Here is a 21,275-nt window from a genome sequence, read left to right as displayed (position 1 = left end):
TAGAGTTAACTCTAGACAAGAGGACGACAGTTCATTATTTCTCATTTCTTGGTGGAAAAGAAAAATAGAATATGGCCAGACTTGCATTAGCATAATTCACTCCTAAAACTGCTGATCTATGCAACACATTATGAGAGATGGTCACTGGAAATAAATTCAATCGGAATGTTTATTATTTTGTTCCCTCCAGTTCTCTTCCAGGAACTTGGAGAGGAGGAGTGGGTAGGACAGATGAAAGCCAAGTTCAACTTCTGCCGCTTGTGTGGGAGCTCAGAGAGGAGGGTCTCTAGCCAGCAAATATGTCTCTAGCATGGTGCTCCAGAGAAGGGCACTTGGTTCGATTTAACATATGGCACAAATATTATCAATTCATAATGAAGCGAAATTTAAACCCAAGTGGAAAAGACAGAATAGTTGTTAGCAAGAGAAAACGCTCGCTGTCAAATTTAGCTGGCAAGACAGAATATATTCAGATACAAATCTGAAAGCAGAGAAGATCACCTTTTACGACAAAGTTGCTGCAGGATGTCTTAGTACATTTTTAAAGGAGAAATGTATTGACTGTGGTGCGATGTGTTCTTAATGTCTTCCTTCATCCTTAATTACCCGGGCTGCGTGCCAGGGGAGGTGCCGAGGGAGGGGAGAGGGGCTCACTGTCTGGGTCCCTCTGCTCCAGCTGCCTCTTCTCCCCCTGGAAACATCGTCACTTGCCAATGGTACTCGGCCACAGATTGGGAAAGATGGCTGTAGGACCCACTGGTTGCTAACCTCACGTATTCAAGTTTTTCATGCAATCATTCTTAATTAGAGAGAACAAAGGGTTGGAAGAATCATAAAGCCTCTCACACAGAGACCGAGTTCTAGCAATATCCCTGATATCATCCAGTTCCCGTCTGACTGCCTTTTAAGAACCTTCTTTGCTAGAATGGTTCTCAAATCTTTTCAAGAATTTCCTTTTCCGGATTGTGTATGAGCATAGCAGTCCTCTTAACATAAACCTCAGCCTCTCACAGGTCACATACCGGTGGACTTGATGCGCAGTCACGCTTTGGTTGAACCCCAAATAATTTTCTGAATCACCGACATCCTGTATATATAGGCACTGAGATTTCACATATAAAAATCTGTATTGCTAGCTTCTCTAGAAAAACCAAAAGCTCTAGTGATACTGTTCCCCAACAACCTTTCTTTTGTTTATCCTTCCTGCCTGCACCCTCCCCCCGACCCATCCCCCAGGCAACTGAGATGTGCGTCTTATAGTATGTCATCTTTTCAAATCTCCCCTGCTCTCTCACAGCTTAAGAGAATTGCATTGACACTAGGAAATAAAAGGAAGCATCTGGCCGATGCCTTTTGCTCTTCCTTCCTTCTTCCTTTTTCCTGCCTGGAATTCGAACATAGTGGCTGGATTTTGAGCAGCCATCTTGTAACCATAAGGCGACTCTGAAGCTTGAAGCACGTGCTCAGGATGGGTAAGCAGAAAGACAGAAACTGGGGAGTTGATCACATTTCAGAGTCATTAACCAGCCCTAGCAGCCCCACTGCCATATATGAGAGAAAATTAGCCTCACTATTTAAACCACCTGTAGATGGGTATCCATTCCTACAAGTCAAATGTAGTTCCTAAATGAGTCAGAGACTGTCACGTCAGGTAGTTTTCTCAGGGAAATAACAGTACAGGCCTGTTGACGTTCTTGAAAATTCCCTCTGCCTCATGGAAATAATAACCACAAGACTCCAATTTCACAAACAGCTCCTGTAAACCAGGCTGTGGGCCAGATCCTTTATGATCTAATACATCCATCCCAACCTCATCACAACCCTGCGAGGCAGGAGAGATGATTACCATTTTACAGATGAGGGAACTGAGACTCAGAGAAGACAAGGGATTTCCTCAAAGCCGCACAGCTATTAAGTAATGTGCTTGGCTCTGAAGCCAAACCCCAAAGCCTGTGTTCTTTCCACTGGGCTTTCTTTCCACCTGAAACTAACACAAAGCCCTTCTCAGAATCACTGTGCCAGTATGACTTCAGGTTTATTGAGACGGCAAAAATTCCTGTGGATACTTCTGCATGCTATCCTATCAGGAGTATCAGAGGGCTAGAGTTAGAATTTATAAAATTCATTTAGAGAAAAGCACATGGCGAAGTGGTTTCCAATTCCAGACTTCTAACTATTTGCCTTCATGAACACAACTATGAAGAGGGTGACTCTGAGTTACTAGTTAGAAATATTAAAACCAATGATGAGAGAAACAACAGCAGCATTGAACACTAGCAGACAGTTTCTCTGAGGTGTATGACATGCAATCCTAGGGCACTGGTAGCTTCATCCCCATTTTCTAGGACCATCGCGGTTCAGAGACCGTCATTAACTTACCCAAAGTCACACAGCTCATAAGTGCTCCTGTACTGCCCTCAAAGTGCCCCAGAGGGTAGAGGCAAGTTAATGAATAATCTTAGGAGGTTAGGCCTATTTTGTAGGATGTGGCAAAAGCATAGTTTGTCTTGTGCTTCATGCAAATTTTGTATTATACTTCATAATATAACCACATTATTTTTATGCTAGAACAAATGTATTAAATTATTTATCAACTGAATTATTTAACTTTTCTCTCCTGAAAATGACACTTTGGAAAGATAGGCCTTGCTTCTCTGCTGCGGCTTCATAAACGCTCAGCACTCAGCCATGCACCCCTGGGAGAACGGCACCCAGTTTTAGGAAGCGCGAGATCTGTCTGAGTCCAAGGGGCAATTTTTCATCTCCAGTCTCAGGATCCTGCTCAAGGTAGCACGGAATTGTTTTTTAACCACAAGCACAAGGTTCTGAATGCTGTCACATCTGTAGCATTCATTAATTCGTTCAACGAACAAGAGTGTACTATACGCCAGGCCCAGTGCCAGCTGCTGGGCCAATCCCAACCCAGTGGGGCCCAATCTGGCATCACAGACTCTCCCAGGGGCAGTCAAGGAGAAGGCTCTAGCCAGATGTCGGGCTGGTCTCCAGGCTGCCTGAATCCCAGCCAGAGGGGGCTGGTCTCACTAACCTGATGAAGGTACGGAAGCCTGTTGGTCCCAACTTCATCGTCCCTTTGATTCCCAGGAAGCGGATAAACAGGTTTGCCATCCTGTCCACTAGGCGTAGGTAGTTGAACTGCTTTGCGTACTTGGGGAACACCTGCTTGAGGCAGATGGAGGGCAGGTGGGCGTCGGGGTTGGCGTTGCCCTGTGAGGCGCTGGCCAGATCGCTGTGCGGAGCATTTTCTTTTGAGGCTAACGACTTCCCCAGCAGCTGAGACCTGTAACACACAAGGAGTTAATGATAGAACCAACATTTAGAGTGGGTTTGCACACAGAACACTTTCTCTTGCAAATTCTCCTTTCCTTTAGATTTACAGCAATGGCGGGCGGAGCCGGGGGCGGGGGGTGGGGGGTATTATTACTATTCTTTTCTTTAATTAATTAGGCTGTGCTGAGTCTGAGTTGCAGCATGTGGGATCTAGTTCCCTGACCAGAGATCGAACCTGGGCCCCCGGCACTGGAAGCCCAGAGTCTTAGCCAATGGACCACCAGGGAACTCCCTATTATTACTATTCTTAATGTATAAACCAGAGAATTGACCTCAAAGAAGCGACCTGCCCAAAGAGTCATATCTGTATATACCTATGGTATGTATATGATACCTAATTCATGTTGATGTATGGCAGAAACCAACCCTATATTGTAATTATCCTTCAATTAAAAATAAATAAAAATTTTTTTAAAGTTAAAAAATAAAAGTGACCTGCCCAAGCTCACGTGGCTGAGAAATTGAGCCCAGGACAGAGCCATGGGACAAGAGACGAACACTTCCTCTGTTCTACCATCTTAGTTTCCCAATATGGACAACTTCCTTTCCTGTACTTATGATTCAAGAGAATACTCAATTATGAAGGAGTCTGGGTTTGGTTTCAAATTCCTACTTATGGGTAGTAATTGAATAATTAGGAAATATAAAAATCTCATTGAGGGCTGGCAGGAAGCCATAGGCACAGTTCAATGAACAATTTGCAAAGATACATCAGTTACCCAATTCTAGGAATAGGCACAATTACGTTTTCTGGCTTAACTATTTTATTTGGAACTCGTACAAAAAAAAAAGAAAAGAAATGATTAGAGTGTTGTGATTCCTGTCTGGATATTTTATCCTGAAATTTTCCTGAGAGTCAAGAAAGTTCACAGCCACTCACATTCAGATAGGCCTCTCCAGCTGGAATGTTCTCACCTGTAGACCCAATGATCACTTGTTTACCTTCCAGGATGGCCCTCAGGTACCTCCCACTGATGCGGCTATTTCCCCTGCCCCCCAAATCTGCATTCCCCGTCTCCCCATCTCCTCGAAGGTCACCACCATCTGCCAGTGACCCAAGCAGGAAACATCAGAACCAACACCAACACCCCCTTCTCCCTCTGCCTTCACGGCCTCCTTAGTGTTTCCTGGAACCTGGCCCACTGTCCCCACTGCCCTGGCCTTGTCTGTCCTCTCCTGGACTTTAGCAACAGGGCCTCCAGCCTCCATCCTCCACAAGGTATCCAAGGCCGCCTTCTAAAACAGACCTGGCCGGGATGCCCACTTCCGACACTGGTCATCTTTGAGGTTCCTGAGCACTTATGTGATCAAGTCCATAGCCTCCCTCTGGCATGCAAGCCCCTTCCCGGTTTCCTCTCTGCCCTCCTTATTTCTTGTGCTTCCCTGGACACGCTGTACCTTTCAAGGCCTTGACCCCTGCCACCGCCCCAGCCTACTGCCCTCTGGCCTGGCCTGGAGGCAGAGGCTCGTGCTTGCTGGACACCCAGTTCCCTTCCACAGGCAGCGCCCATCTCTGCACCTGCAGCTCCTCTTCCTTCCTTGTCTCCTGCCCATAGCTGAGGGGTGAGGGTGGGGGAGGCATAACCCTTTCCACCTGTGTGTCCATTACAGAGACAGAACCCTTGTAATGGGGAAGAACAAATCTGACTCCATATTGAATCTGTAACTTTTACTTTAGCCTTTGTGTTCTATTGTTTTTGCTGCAAGTCCACCACTACAGGGATGTTGCCGATAAACTTAAATGACACATAATGGTCCATCTCTGGGAAGGCTGTCTCCCATGGAATGAGCATCAAGCTAAAATACCTTTATTTAGTTCACAGCAAACTCAGGACTTTAGCCACTCCCCTTTTAGTATTAAAGGAAGCCTGAAGTCTAACTCAGGGAAAATGGCTCTTTGTGATGCCGGTCTACCATCTTCTCGGTCTGCTGATTTTTTGAATAAGGTCACTATTCCTTGCCCCAACAACTTGTCTCTCTATTTATTGGCCTGTCATGTGGTTAGCAGTATGAGCTTGGACTCAGTAACACCCTGAGCATGGTGTACACAGCCAATAAATACTGTCCAACTGGCTAAGAGATCCAGGAAAAAAAAGAGCCGCATCCCACGGCACTGAGATCAATACCAAGGCCATTTTCTACTCCTCTTTATTAAATGGCCTCGTTCTCAGAGCTCCCACTTCCAAGCATGCCATCAGTCACCAAGTCAGGCTATCTTAGTATCTTCGTACCTGCTTTCTGACTCGGCCTTTAAAGTCTTCCTCGGCCCTGGCTGCCTGGCACATATCTGCTCCACTTTCGGAACCAGCTCACCTGTTCCCTTGACCACACTGAAGATCGTCTTTCAGATCCACTCCGGGTCCCTTGGACGTCTGCATTTCTCGAGTCAACTGCCCTGTATTTGCTTATGTGCCAATCCCTCTTGCTATTTTGTGAGCTCACTGAAGGCAAGGACCACATCTTATTCAACCCTATTTCTATAGGACTTGATACATATTAGGTGCCTGGGAAATGTTTCACTGAATTCATTGCATTGGGAAAGTGTGCTTTTAATAGCAAGTGAAAGTGTTAGTCACTCAGTCGTGTCTGACTCTTTGTGATTCTATCCTGCCAGGCTCTTCTGTCCATGGAATTCTCCAGGCAAGAATACTGGAGTGGGTTGCCATTCCCTTCTCCAGGGGATCTTCCTGACCCAGGGATTGAACCCAGATCTCCCGTGTTGGAGGCAGATTCTTTACCATCCGAGCCACCTTTAATAGCAAGGTAAGCGTCAAATAAAATATCAAGCTCATGATGCTTCGTATCTACTCCATAGGCTCCCTTAAATAGGAAAGCGGTTCAATAGAGAAACTGTACTTGACAACTCTGACAAAATGGACTTTTGCTCATGCTGGTTCAAGGAGCCCAAGTCTGAAAGAGAACCCCCTGGTGTGAATAAAAGGTCCTGTAAGTTATGTTTCCTTCAAAGTGGGTCTCAAAGCCAGGACAGGCAGAACCAGAGCAGCTCAAAACCACTTCTAAAGTTTAACTGTGTGGATGGTTCGAGGAAACAAATGCACCCTCCTACAAAGGGGAGGGACCTGATTCCTCCAGAGAAGCACTCACTCCCGGGGGGTGGGGTGGAGTGGGGGAAGTGGGATGGGATGAGGGTGGGGTGGGTGCAATTTCCCTTCAGCTAAACTGGTTTTTATCATCACCTCCTTGAATTTAAGACTGTAAATAAAAGTCAGGTGGTTACTCTTCAGATGAAATAAAATGTTTTCACATTAAGGTTATAAGAAGAAAGATGAGAACAAAAAGCAGCCACGTTACCGGAAATGAGCTCTTAAATTCCTGGATAAGTGGCAATCACTGACTTTATAAGCACTCATTAAGTTTTTGTTAAAGGAGATTTTGTTGAAGGAAATGTACGGTTTGAATGCACTCCACGACAAAGGAAACCGGCTGAGAACTCTTCAATCAACAGAACTGTCCCACTTGGGCGATCTCATTTGCTCTTCTCGAAACGTGCAGTCTGAAGTGGTTTCTATACCCATGTTCCAGGTGGAGAAACTGAGGCGCAGTAGGGTGAAGGGGCTCTTTGCCCTGGCTGAACTGGAATTACACTTCAGTTCTCCTGACCAGGACACTTCCCATTTTGCTGCCCTGTTTTTCCAAAGCACATCCTGGTTCACACTGAGGGTTACAAAACCCAGAGGACTGTTATTTATTTGTTTTTAAGTAGTTTTTTTAAATTATAATAATCATTATGCTCTTTGTAGGCATGTTGAAAACTGTATCAAGGGATAAAAGGAATCAGAATCATTTGCAATCCCACAATTCAAGGATAAACACTAATGTTTTAATTTTTTAATCTGTATTTATAAGTTAGGATCACACCACGGGTAGTTTAAATCCTTTTTCTTACACTTGACCATTATATCATGTTTTCCTGTGGCCTTAAGTGTGTTTTCATGAGCGTAACCTCTCATAGACATAGGCATGTGCTAAGTTGCTTCAGTTGTGTCCGACTCTGTGAGACCCCATGGACTGTAGCCCCCCAGACTCCTCTGTCCATGGGGATTCTCCAAGCAAGAATACTAGAGTGGGCTGCCGTGCCCTCCTCCAGGGGATCTTCCCAACCCAGGGACCAAACCCGTGTCTGTTATGTCTCTTGCATCGGCAGGTGGGTTCTTGACCACTAGTGCCACCTGGGAAGCCCACGTAATATTCCATATTATGTCAGAACCAGAATTTAATAGGCCATTCCCCCCTCTGTCAGATATTACCTACATGGCTTGTCTTTGCTAAAAAAGAGTCTGGTGACATAGGTCCCCTAAGTCACGTGCTCCCTCCCAGAAACATAACACATTATAGCTAGAAACAGCTTTGAGATCATTCTATCCAATGATGTCATCTATTTTCTTTTATTGTGGTCTAATGCACATGACATAAAATTCACCGTTTTATTTTTAAATTTTTCTTGCTCTATCTCAAGACATGCTGGCTCTTATTTCCCAACCCAGGAATCAAAATTGCGTCCCCATGCCTTGAAAGCATGGGATCTTAACCACTGGACTACCAAGGAAGTTCTCAGATTCACTATTTTAAAGCACACAAGGCACAATGTTATGCAAAGCACCACCTCTATCTAATTCCAGAGCGTTTTCACAATGATGTCATTTTAGAGAAAAAAAATGAGTCCCAGGTAGACAGGACATTAGCATGGGTAGGTCCTCTGACTGGCAGATCATTCATCTGGGGTGGTGGCCGGAGCTTGGGTTGCCTGCTGAGGGGGACCCCACCACCTCCAGGGCACCTTTCAGGCTGGGATGCTTTCCTGAACTGCATGTCAGAGGCTGTCTCCCTCCAGTGTCTGCAGCCTGCCTCCCATCCCACCTCCAGAGCTGCCCAGAAGGAGTCTGCTTTCTCCACGACAGCCTCTCACATTTCCTTCAAGGGTTGCTGCACTTACTGGGTGATTACCATTGCCCTTCCTTCCTGAATCGCAATTAATAACCTCAAGATGAAAAGGGCCCTCAAAGCCACAGATATTTTCATGAACTTGAAACCACAAATTCAGGCGGAAGGGGTTTTACTCAACTGGAAGAAGGCAGTAAAGATACAACTGACACAGAAGAAGAACTAAAACACAGAAGAATGGCATTTTGCTCCAGATAATTCCAGTTATCACATGGAGATCCAAGGCATCACAAATACTGTAAAGTCCCGTTTTTAGTTAATAGCATTTTAATAGAAAAGTCAGACTTATGAAATGGAAGTGACTGGTAAAGAAAATGTAAATCAAGCTTACTAGTCCTTTGGGGCATTTAAAAACAATTGAATTTGGTATGTCTTTGATTCATTAAAATAGGGGAAAGAATCCTGGAATGTTTTATCTATTATGGTTTTTCAAATAAAATGGAGTTTTACTTTATTAAAACTCCTGTGAAAAACCCCCTACCACCATTCTGTCTGAAAAGAAAATCACTAGTATTTATCGGAGACCCACTCCTGGGGCTTCCCAGGTGACGCTAGTGGTAAAGAATCTGCCTGCCTATGCAAGAGACGAGGATTCAGTCCCTGGGTTGGGAAGATCCCCTGGAGAAGGAAATGGCAACCCACTCCAGTATCTTCCCTAGGAAATGCCATGGACAGAGAAGCCTGGCTACAGTCCACAGGATCGCAAAGCCGAACACAACTGAGCGACTGAACACACTGCACACACTCGATGTCAAGCAGCTTACTTGATATATTAATTTCATTGGTTTCTCAAGACAATTCTACAAGGTAGGTAAAAATTAGTCCCATTTTACAGATTAGGAACCTGAGACCCAAAGAACCTCGATACTGCCCAGTCTTGCCCACTTCCATGAATCAATAGGGGAATCAGAATTTGTCTTCAAGGACTTCCCCCAAAATCCGGTGGATAAGACTCTGCCTTCTAATGCAGGGTGTGTTGGCTCAATCCCTGGTTGGGGAATTAAGATCTCACAGGCCATGTGGTGTGGCCAAATAAATAAACAGAACTCTTTAGAAAAAAACAAAGATTTTGTACTCAGGACTGTCTCAGTACATACCTGAGGCTTTGCTCACTACATAACTCTTGTGCTAATTTGATTTAAATCAAACCAAAGACTTTTCTTCTGATGTTTAAACTATATATATATATTTTTTTCTTGTAAATTAACAAAATAGGAAGGTAAATAATGAAAGGGCTAGTTTCACAGAAGATGCTTGAGTGCTCTCAGAGAAATAATTCCTTTTTTTTTTAGTGAAACATCTCGTCAATCATTTATTCATGTATGAACCACTTCCTTAGCTCTTACCTGTCCCGTGGGCCTGGGTTACACAGGTAGGGTTGACACAGTCCACCTTGCTACCCAGAAGCATGTGACCCAGAGGGGAAGACTAGACCCATCCACAAACAATGTCTGAGCCAGGTGAGAGTGGCTAGGTGAGCAACCAGAGATGGGACCCGGAACATATGAAAAGAGGTCAGTTTAGGGGGGTCTTAGTCATATACATATTAAAAAGCAGAGACACATTACTTTGCCAACAAAGGTCCATCTAGTCAAGGCTATGGTTTTTCCAGTGGTCATGTATGGAGGTGAGAGTTGGACTGTGAAGAAAGCTGAGCGCCGAAGAATTGATGCTTTTGAACTGTGGTGTTGGAGAAGACTCTTAAGAGTCCCATGGACTGCAAGGAGATCCAACCAGTCCATCCTAAAGAGATCAGTCCTGGGTGTTCATTGGAAGGACTGATGCTGAAGCTGAAACTCCAATACTTTGGCCACTTCATGAGAAGAGTGGACTCATTAGAAAAGACCCTGATGCTGGGAGGGATTGAGGGCAGGAGGAGAAGGGGAAGACAGAGGATAAGATGGCTGGATGGCATCACTGACTCGATGGACATCAGTTTGGGTAAACTCTGGGAGTTGGTGATGAACAGGGAGGCCTGGCGTGCTGCGATTCATGGGGTTGCAAAGAATTGGACACGACTGAGCGACTGAACTGAACTGAGTCATATACATGAAAGGGAGCAGGTCTTTATCGGATCTTGCACGTTAAGACTAGCAAGCTTGGACTTGGCAGTGTAGGAGATGACAAGGTTGTGGTGGATTTAGGGGAGAAGAGTGGCAAAATCAGAAGTTCAGAGACGAGGAACGAGTCTGCCAGAGGTAAGTATGCTGAATTGAGGGGGCAGGGGGTCAACAATGTAAGGGAAGCCATTGGAACATTCAAGGTCAGTGATTCTGAAAGCATGGTCCCCGGACCAGCAGCTTCGGCATCACCTAAGACCATGTTGGAAATGCACGTGCTTGCCTCCGCCCCAGACCTATGGCCTCAGAAACTGTCTCAGCAAACCCTGTGGGTGAGTGTAATGAGGAGTGAAGTCTAAGAATCGCTGGTCTAGGTGAAAGAAGATGGACTTGGTGTTTGATCACCGGGGACAGAAAGGGAGGGAAGGCCCTGGTTCATGTTCCCGGGCAATCCTGTGGCTTGGCAGGAGAACCTGGTGGGCAAAGAGGCTGAGCTGGCAAAAGGAGGCAGGCAGGTTCCTTTCCCTACTGCTTGGCCAAGTCGTATCCCCTCAGCCCCTCGGAGGTTTCAAATGCGCATTGGCATTCCCGGAGAAACTGCCAACCATGCATCAGAGAAATCCCTTAAATTAGCCTGGCAGCTAATTTAAAGAGTCGGAGGCTGAAGTTACTAAAAATAAACATAGCTACCATGTAGCCTGGCTCTGTCATTTGATAAATCTCTTCCATCACAGAGGCTCAATTTGCTTGATGGTGATGCTATCCTATTTGAAGAGAAGGCGATAGATGGGTGAGGCATGTGTTTCAGTCTGATGAGGAGAGGGACTTAACGAGAGATCTGGCTGATGTTCCAGTCCCTGTAAGACTTAGATCCATGCTGGGTCTATTCCCACTGGCTTCCCTTTATGCAACGTTCCTCAGAATGCTCATCTGGCCACTTTTGGACCCCCCAACCACTTTCCTCCATAGCACAGTGTAACATCAACAACAAAACACAACAGTGATGATACCGGTTACGTGCCAGGGACTGCCATCCTAAATCATTTAATCTCGATAAAATCCTATGCAGAAGGTATTGTTATTCCCATTTTACAGATGCAGAAACCAGGCACAAAGAGAGAAGCTAATACGTTATAAACTCCAGATAGAGACCCAGGCAGGCAGGTGCCAATGTCCTTGTTTCTAACTACTGCACTATTGCTGCTTCCATACACAGGGAGTTATCAGGCACTGAGTACCTGAGAGTCAGGTGGGTTATTTGTAACATCTCATTTGACCCTGGCAATCATCCTTATGAATTAGGTATAATAATAAGTGGCTCCATTTTGCTGTTGAGAAATGAGCTTCAGAGAGATTAGGCAACTTTTCAAAGGTCACTCAGCTGTTAAATGGCCGAGTGATATTTGAATAAGGATCTGCTTGAGTTCAAAGCCCAGGCTATTTCCACTCCATCATGTTACAACTCAGTATACTGATGAAATCTCATTTTCTCCTCCCTTACAATGGCGGTCACTTACTAACGAGGGAGAGTGACTGGGTGGGGGGCGGCATTTAGTCTAAGCCTAGTTCAAACTTGTTGCATTCTTTAGAATCAAACACACAGATGATTAGACCTCCAGATGATTCTGCTGCAGTGGGGTGGGTAGATGGGTGGGTCTGTCTGCTTGTAACTGACCGCAGGGTATGTGACAACAAGCGTCTATCAGAATGGGGCTGTTCCGTTTTGACTATGCAACAAATCAACCCCTGTTTTACAGTCACAGGCCCACACAAGTCACTGATGCACTGTTTTGTCGTGTGTGAATGAACAGAGGCCCCCAGCGGCAACAGCAGTGGACTAGGTCCTCTTCCCTGCTTGGGATGAATTCTCGGAGGCACCAGGCTGGGGTGCTGCAGGAGCATCCTCCTGCCAGGCCAGGCAATGAATTAACAAAAGAACAGACAAGTAGATTCAGTCTAACACCCCCTTTCCCACAGACCCAGAACTTGGGCTGTTTCCAAGCTGGAAGTGCCTTTAGGGTCACTGGGGCCCAGCCCCCTCATTTTCCAGATAGAGGAATTGACAGCTCATTTTACAGGGACCACCCCTGCCCCCAATCCGATTCTTTTCCAACAGGGCTCTCTCTGCTCTGACCTCTGCACAGAGCAGGTGTCTTCGCCCTGGTTCCTCTGGCTTTCTTTGTCTTGGGCATGGGCAGTGAGAGTCAGTGAAATGCACAGTCACTCAGGCCAAGGAGAGGGTGAGATGCTGCCAGGCAGCTCTGCCCCACGGGCACGAGTCTGGGGAGTCAGGACGTGGGCTCTGGGGGTAGTCTGAGGCACCATTGGAATCCCAATTCAGTCATTTTAGGCAAATCATATAACCACAAAGCTTCAATATCCTCTTATATACAGTGGGAAAAATAATGGCACCTAAAAGTGGCACCTAACTTATTCATGCGTGCGTGCCAAGTCGCTTAGGTAGTGTCAGACTCTTTGTGACCCCAAGGACTACAGTCTGCCAGGCTCCTCTGTCCATGGGATTCTCCAGGCAAGAATACTGGAGTGGGTTGCCATGCCCTCCTCCAGGGGAATCTTCCCAACCCAGGGATCAAACCCACGTCTCTTACACCTCCTGTATTGGCAGGCAGGTTCTTTACCACTAGCGCCACCTGGGAAGCCACCTAACCTATAGGACTAGTGTAATTATAGAGAAAATGGATGCACGCCACTTTGATTATAATCACCAGCCTCTTTATCTCCCATGTGTCATCATCTGGAGAGGCTCACTGTCAAGTCCCCAGCCTCAGTAGGAGAGGTCCACACATACCTCCAGGAATACAGAGGGATCAAGCATTTCTTTAACCACTTTTGAACATTCTGCCCCACCCTCAACCCATGTAACTAGACACCGGCCTGTCCTTGTGCTCCTCGGACTGCCCAGAGGCCGTCGGGGGATCTTGCTGCAAGCGGCCTGGGGTCCAACTGCCCCTGACCTCTGTCTGAACCTAAATACATCCCTCCTACATAAGTGAGTCTCATTTTCTAGGGCCTCACTGGATGACGGCTCTTCATCTGATGGCCTGGCTCTCAATGACGGTTATCACAGAATCATGAACATAGAAATGTTCGCTGTGCCCCACATAAAGCAAAAGTTAAACTGAAGAGTAGAAGGGACCCTAGTGATTCTCTCATCTCAGTTTCTTTTTGAAATAATATTGGAAAGTCCAGGCAAAGTCCTTTGCTTGAGGGCTGGCATCAAGTGAAAGGTGGTAGCAAAGGCAGGCCCAGTTCTGCTGACTTACTGCTCAGAACCTTGAAAAAAGAAGCAGCAAGAGAGGGGGGGAACCCCAACAACCCTACACCACTGTTGAGCTAAAACACCAGAGTGGCCCAAACTCTGATTCTGAATGAGAAGCTTCAGACTTGCCCATCCACACTGGCAGGCACGGAGGAGAATCATTTTGCCCCAAGGGCTGCAGAATTCCTCTTTAAACCCACTAAATAGTTGGCCGCTGTCTTTGTGAATGACTGGACTTCTGCTCAGCTTTCCACTGGATCCCGGAGGAAGTTTTCAGATGACAAGCCTGGCCCACACGAGCTGCCTAGGCACTCTGGGCGGGGCCTTACTCCCGGCCAGAGAGCTCCAGGCCTTGCAGGTCTGATCACTGCCTGCTTCGCCTGCCTCATCATCCAGATTCCACATCCTTGCGAGCTAAGTTGCTCAGTCATGTCCGACTCTTTGCAACCCTATAGACCATAGCCCTCCAGGCTTCTCTGTCCAAGGGATTCTCCAGGCAAAAATACCAGAGTGGGTGGCCATGCCCTCCTCCAAGGGATCTTCCCAATCCAGGGATCGAACCTGCATCTCTTGCCTCTCCTGCATTGGCGGGCGGGTTCTTTACCACTAGCACCACCTGGGGCATCCCTCCCTCTTTCTGTAAAGGCTTTTCCCCAAATTATCCACATGAGAAACACTCATCCTTCAAATCTGAGATTCTGGATCACCTTTTTCAAAAAGCTTCCCATAACTTCCAGAGTTAAATCAACCATGCCTTTACATAGAAGCTTACAGGCTTTGTCCATCATCATCATTGTCATCATCATCACCATTGCTTTTTCTTCCGAGTCATTATCACAATTACACCTACATGGTTATTTGTGCAGCCGTCTCTTTGATGCCTGTTTCTCTCACCCCAGGGGGGTGACACGTACAGTTTATGACTGTAGCCCCCACGCAGATCCTGACACACAGTAGATGTTCAAAATAGCTGGCAGTGAAGATAGTCATCCTTTCAGTGAGTACCCACGACCATGCTACTCGGCCCCAGTCAACAATAAGCATGCTGAAGCTTTGAGAGGTGGAGTCAGCTGATTAAGGGATGAAGCTAGGACTAGAACCCAGCAGCCTAACTCCCGAGGTCACATTGTTAACCCCTGCACTGCCACACCCCTCCTTCTGGTTGCTGGAATGAATCTTTCTCCTACTTCTCTTCTCCCAGTGATTGGGAAGATCCTGTCTGTGTTTGGGGAGAACAAAGATTTCCTGGAAGCGACAGCAAGGCACTGTCTGTGTGACGGCTGTAATTAGTGGTTGTATTCGCCTCTGTTTTACCACCTCCAAAATTAGCAGAAAAGGCCAACTTGAGCTTGAGTCATGTAGTTCTGCTAATGAAGGGATCCTTTTAATTACACACTCACAGCCTATCTGAGATACAAAGCATTTTAATGCTTAAACACAGCTCTGCACCAAACTATAGGGTTGCGTGAGTCCAGGCAATAAGTGGGAAAACTCATGTGAAGAAGTCATCCTTGGCCCAGACTCTAATTCTTCTTGGCATTCAATTTCATCCAAATCCAGTTCCTTTCCAATGTAATCCTAATTCCCTTTTGTATACAGTGTACATCCAGTGAACCCTTATTCAGGGATTCAGTAAGCATATCCTGGTCAAATATCCTTTTCCTCCAGATTTCAGATGAAATCTGTTCGCTTTGTGAATTTCACTTGTCATGGACTTGCAGGTCAGCAGCTGGCCAATCTCTGCTGCGCAGGTGTTGAGAGCAAAACCATTCACTTGACCCTGCCCCAGGGGCTCATGGCATTTGCAAGCAACTTCACAAGACAAATCTGTGTGTGTCCCTCTGCATGTGGTTTTCACTAGTGTCAGTGAGCACTCATGGAGCTGGGCCCACAGGCCTCTCTCAGGCCAGGCCTCCCTGACTTCAGATTTGGTTGGTCAGGGAAAGGGAGTAATTCAATGAGCCTCCTTTAGGCCAGGAACTTTCTCGTGCCTTGATCATTCTGCCTAAGCTATGATGAGACCTTAGGACAGATATATTAACATAAACTCTGCTTAGGTTGGAATCCTTGCCCTGTCCGTAACTAGCTGATGACCTTAGGAAAACGTCTTAACCCGCTTGTGCTTTGGTATCTTTATCTTTATAATGGGGATGGAAATTCTACCTATTGTGATGATTAAATGGGCTAATATATGTGGAGCATTTAGAATTATACCCAGTATGCCATAAGCACTCAAGAAGCGATAGCTCTTGTTATCTATCAGATGAAACTGAGCTCAGGAAAAATAAAGCACGTACTCAAGGTCACGCCCCTCCCCCCCTCCCCATACATGGTTATCAGTTGGTGATCTGGGTCTGTGTGACTTGCAAGAGTCGTTTTTCTTTTCCAGGCTTCCAGTGAGGTTGGGCAGCTCTGCGGGTTTCTCTGCCGGCCCTCCACTAGGACTGGAATCACAGCCCTTGCTGGGTGGAGCATGACCTGGAGAAAGTCACTCTGTGCTGAGCCCCTCCTGGCCTCAGGATGAGCAGCTGGCTTCTGCTTTTACTGCTCCAAACAGACTGCCCTCTCAAAGTTTACCAGGGACCTCCGCAGTACCCCTAACCCCCTGCTGCTGCTGCTGCTGCTGCTGCTGCTGTTGCTGCTGCTGCTGCGTCACTTCAGTCGTGTCCGACTCTGTGCGACCCCATAGACGGCAGCCCACCAAGCTCCCAAATCCCTGGGATTCTCCAGGCAAGAACACTGGAGTGTGTTGCCATTGCCTTCTCCCCCTAGCCCCCTGGCCTTTCCTAATTCAGTTTCTTCATACATTCCGTGCAGTCAGTCACTCGCTTTCTGTAACTCTCGTTCTAAGCCCCTGCATTCTCCCAAGTGTTTTCCATCCTCTGCTTTTCTTCTTCTGAGGACCCTTTGAGGTAGATGGTCCGCTAAGCCTCTGACCTTGACCTGCTTCCTGCCCGCCGAGTCTCCCTGGGTGATCTCAGTTACACGTGGAGATGTGTGTGGCCCCCGAGCCTGGGAGCCTGGGACCTGCTAAACCCTGCTCACCAGCAGCCGGGCCCCAATCCTGCTCATCCTGCAAAGCTTGCTTCCCCGATCCCTCCTACCCGAAATACTCTCCTCTGGATTCCCCACAGCATTTCATTGGCAGCTCTCTTGTGAAATGTGTCATCTTTTGGACTTATATGATGGCCATTGAAGTCTGCGCCTTCTTTCCCCCTGAGACTGAGTTTGCCAAAAATAGAATCCACGTTTGTTCCCAGTACTCTACATCTTATAGGTGATGAAAAAAAAAAAAAAAGACATGCTGATAAATGACAGTGCAAGAACAGTATTCTTTAAGACAAATAACATGAAGAATTTGCTGCAATCTTACCCGAAGGCAAGAAAACGGGCAGGGTGAACTCTGGGTGTCATTTTCAGCTTCAGGTTCTCCAAAGCCACTTTTAGGGTAATAATGCAACAGTAATAATTTATGATAATAAGAATAATAGTCATTCTGGTTCCTTACTAAGGGTATGGCTTTGGGGAAATGGCTCTATCGCCCAGCCTCCATTATCTGTTCTGTAAAATGGAAACAGACAGTAGAATCTCGCTTGCAGGGGTGTGGGCAGATTCAGTGCGGAGGGATGTTAAATGAGGGGCTAGCATCTTGGCCAGGGCTTAGTAAGTGAGAAAGTGATAGTAAGTAACTGTTATCATTCATTTGATACGTATCTAGCAAACACCCCCCCCCCTAAAAATCATGGACCGGGACTCTCCTAGTGGTCCAGTGATTAAGAATCCACCTTGCAATGCAGGGGATCCCTGATCTAGGAACTAAGATGCCACGTGCCATGGGGCAACGAAACCCATGTGCCGTAACTGCTAAACTCACCACTACAACTAGAGAGGCCATGCAATGCAACAAGGGATCTGCATGATGCGATGAAGACCCCATGTGCCGCAACTAAGACACAGTGCAGCCTAATCAATTAATTAATAAAACACTTAAAAAAATTCGTATAAACTAAAAAAAAAAAAAAAAAATCATGGACATCAGGTCAGCTCAAGCCCAACCTCCTCCAAGAAGATTAAACTTGCCTCCTCCAACCCACCTTTCTTCCTCCAAGAACTTTGGTCCTAACAAAATGAGAGTTTTTAAAATGCAGCTAATAAATTAGGCATGCATATTAGTAATCAGGTCCAGAGAGAAAGTCTACTTTTTTTCCTTTATGCAATTTGAATTCCCCCAACATAGACTTGTTGTCAAAATCCATTAAGGTATTTAATTTCTCTTGTCATTGCCTAATTCCCCAAGCAGGCATCCAGGCAGTTTGCAGCAGTGTTTCTCACAGAGTACTAAGTGTTTAGTTATCATGGTACATTTTTTAGACGATGTCTCCCTGATGGCTCGAGAGACCCTGAAGAGATCGTGTAAATTCAAGTACAAGGTTAAGGCAGGATGTCAGAAGGGCAAGGGTTGTAGGGATTATGCAGCAAACAGGTCTGGGTTTGAGCTCCAGCACAGCCACTTGCCAGCTGAGTGACCTTGGGAAAGGTCCTTAAACCTTTTTGAGCATCAGCTTTCTCATTTGCAAAAGGGGACAATAATATCAATGCACAGGGTCATAGTGAGCACTAAATGGAAATCGAGTATAAAGAAGCTCATAAAATGCCACATGTATAAAAGGCAGCTTAAAAATCCCAGTGACCTGAACGCACACAGATTGGGGCCTGAAGGCCACGGTGCCCACTCACCACCCCTCCCCGAGGAGCAGGGTACTCATCATGTCCCAGTGGCCAGAACCATCGCATCCTGACACTTTCTCCTTTCACAGTGGTCTCTCCAGGAATCTGTTCAAGTAAATTAATCTCCCCACGTGACGACCTCACCTGGTGGGAGTGAAAGGTTTCCATGCCAACGGGAACATGGTGGGGAACCCCCTCCCCAAGAAAGAAAACAAAAGAGAGTCTGTCACTTAGTTTCCCTGAAACTAAGAGCTGAAGGCAGGGCTGGCCTCTTCCTTGGTCGTCATGGCAACGTTGCTGGACCAGCCCCCATCCTGCAGACACAGGAGCTGGAGGGCGAGCGCCACAGGCATGAGGACGGCGCAGCAGAAGCACTCCACGAGGTCCACGAGAGACGCGTTCTGCCTGCTTTTTCAAAAAACAGAAACTGGTGGCAAAAGTATTCCCCTCGCTAGGGAGTGGGGGAAATTCTAGTTTTTATCATCATCTAGTTCCTTGGGTGATGATGAATAGATTTAGAGTCCACTATCAGAGCCAGTTCAAACCTAGTGAATGAGCAGTTATTACTTCCCCAGCCATGACGCAGAGCTAGGAATCTTTCCTCTGTGCCTCTCCTGTCGTGCTCGGGATCAGGGGACGTGGCTAAGGCCCTCGCCTGCTGCCCATTGCTATGGTTTGGTGCGCAATCTCTGCAGTGATTTCCCATCCGTGATCTAACGCAACCTGAGCAACAGCTTGGGGAGAAAACTGCAGCAGGCCCCTTTTACAGGCAGGAAAATGGAGTGCTGTGACCACAAACCAGTGTGTGTGAACACGACTTTCATTTTCTCTTTTCTAGTTTGCTGTCTGCCCCTTCCCACAAAATGCTTTCATCCCTGACAGCACTTGACCTTGCCAAACATGTTCAATTCTTTCCCTCACTCTGAAGCTCTCTGTAGCTTTTAAAAGTCACCTTCTGGACTTCCTTGGTGATCCAGTGGTTAAGAGTTTTGCTGCCAATTCAGGGGACACTGGTTCAATCCCTAGTTGGGGATGATCCCACACGCTGTGGAGCCACTAAGTCCATGCACCGCAACCACTGAAGCTTGCGTGCCTAGAGCCTGTACTCTGCAACAAGAGAAGTCACTGCGGTGAGAAGCCCAAGCACCGCATCTAGAGAGTAGCCCCCCGCTTACCACAACCAGAGAAAGCCCGAGCCCAGCAACGAAGACCCAGCACAGCCAAGAAAATAAATAGACAAAGTTTAAAAAAGAAAAACTAAAAAAGTCACCTTCTAAGTCCAACACCTGCCAGTGAAATCTACCCAGATGTCCCCCTTGCATCCAAGTGCAATAGAATTTATTCCCTACCTATCTCCCATCCCCTACCTCAACCAGCTTCTTGCTGTTTCCATGTTATTATTGGTAACTTCATCCTCCCACCGAGCCAAGTTCAAAACTCAAGTCAGCTTCAGCTTCCTCTTCTTCTTCACCCTGGCTTCTAGGAACCTAAACAGAAACCTCCCTCTGTCCTTCTTTATTGAGGAGCTCTGATCTGAACATCTGAGGAGTTCCTACAGATGGAAGCATGGAGCATGGTGGTTATGGGCAGAGGCTGTGGAGTCAGGGTGCCTGGGATCTTGCTGATTTTGGGCCCTTCTCATTTTGGTCCCACCATAGCCTTTGGAGAGTACTGCTATTCTTACTATGATTCTCATTTTCCACATGGCTCACTCTCCCTTTGAGACACAAGAGTGTTGACATAACTTGCCCAAGGTCATCCGGACCGATGGGACTCCCTCATAACCAATATGCTAAGCTCCTTCCCACTCAGTCGTAGATTTCTTAAGAGCAGGGACCTGCCTCGCAGTGTCTGGGGAGGGAGACGCTGACTGAGGGCCCCTCAGAGCCAGCCAGCCGGGGTCTACTCCTCACAGGAACCCTTTCTCGCTGAGTGGCCTTCGGGATACAACCAGATAATAGCCAGAGGTCTGCAGCGAGCCAAATAGTGGCCATACACTCCTGGAATCTGTCAATGTGATCTTATTTAGAAAAGGGTCTTTGCAGATATAATCAAGCTAAGGATCTGGAGATTATCCTGGATCTAGAGTAGGCTGTAAATCTAGTGGCAGGCATCCTTTGACGAGAAAGGCAGGGGGACATTTGACACAGATACACACACCCAGAAGATGCTGCTGCTACTACTACTACTACTACTAAGTCGCTTCAGTCGTGTCCGAATCTGTGCGACAAGGCAAAGGCAGAGATTGGAGCGATGCCGTCACAAACCAAGAAACGCCACCCAGATCTGGAAAGAGCAAGAAAAGACCCTCCCCTCGGGCCTTGGGAGAGAACACAGACCTGCTGGTATCCTCAGATTTGAGACTTCTTCCCTCCAGAACTATGAGAGAGCACGTTTCTGTTGATTCAAGCCACCAAGTGGGTGATAAACTTATTATAGCAACCCTAGGAAATCAGGACAAGGTCTCAGTTTCCTCATCTCTGAAATGGGTGACCTTGAACAGTTACTGTGAAGTAATGTATCTGAAAGCAACGAGAACAGTGCCTGGTGCACCGGAGGCCCTCGATAAATGTTGGTTGGACCAAATGAAATATATTATGAGTCATTATCTTGGACACTTCTCCCCAGGGCACACCTGGCTGGCTGTCTCTATCCACAATAATCCAAGGCTTGTAAAATGTTTAGCTTCAGAACCCAAGAGCCAGAAGGAGGAGCCACAGGGAGTCTCTCCTCTGGCCTAGGTGTCTGGGGGGTGAGTTGCAGGACGGGGCAGGGGGAGTGGGGAATGGATGGGAAGCTGGCTGGGAGGTATGTGCCCTTGTGAGGCTGGTAACCAAGCATTGGCCCATTGCCAGCTCTGATGAGCCTGTCACAGTAGGTTTTACAAAACATCTGTT

The 21,275-nt window shown here is 46.8% G+C and overlaps 1 protein-coding gene across 1 annotated transcript in view; it reads right to left on the bottom strand.

The window, feature by feature from the left end:
• Positions 1-21,275, bottom strand: part of TTLL11 (tubulin tyrosine ligase like 11) — a 275,037-nt gene that overhangs the window by 47,658 nt on the left and 206,104 nt on the right. The window contains exon 7 of the mRNA XM_027966476.3: positions 3,047-3,298. Coding sequence (XP_027822277.2) covers positions 3,047-3,298 — 252 coding nt within the window. The remainder of the gene's footprint in view (positions 1-3,046; positions 3,299-21,275) is intronic.

Source organism: Ovis aries, chromosome 3 (assembly GCF_016772045.2).
Source record: "Ovis aries strain OAR_USU_Benz2616 breed Rambouillet chromosome 3, ARS-UI_Ramb_v3.0, whole genome shotgun sequence".
NCBI lineage: Eukaryota > Metazoa > Chordata > Mammalia > Artiodactyla > Bovidae > Ovis > Ovis aries.
Note: the sequence above shows the minus strand (reverse complement) of the source record. Positions and strands in the feature narration are given on the sequence as shown.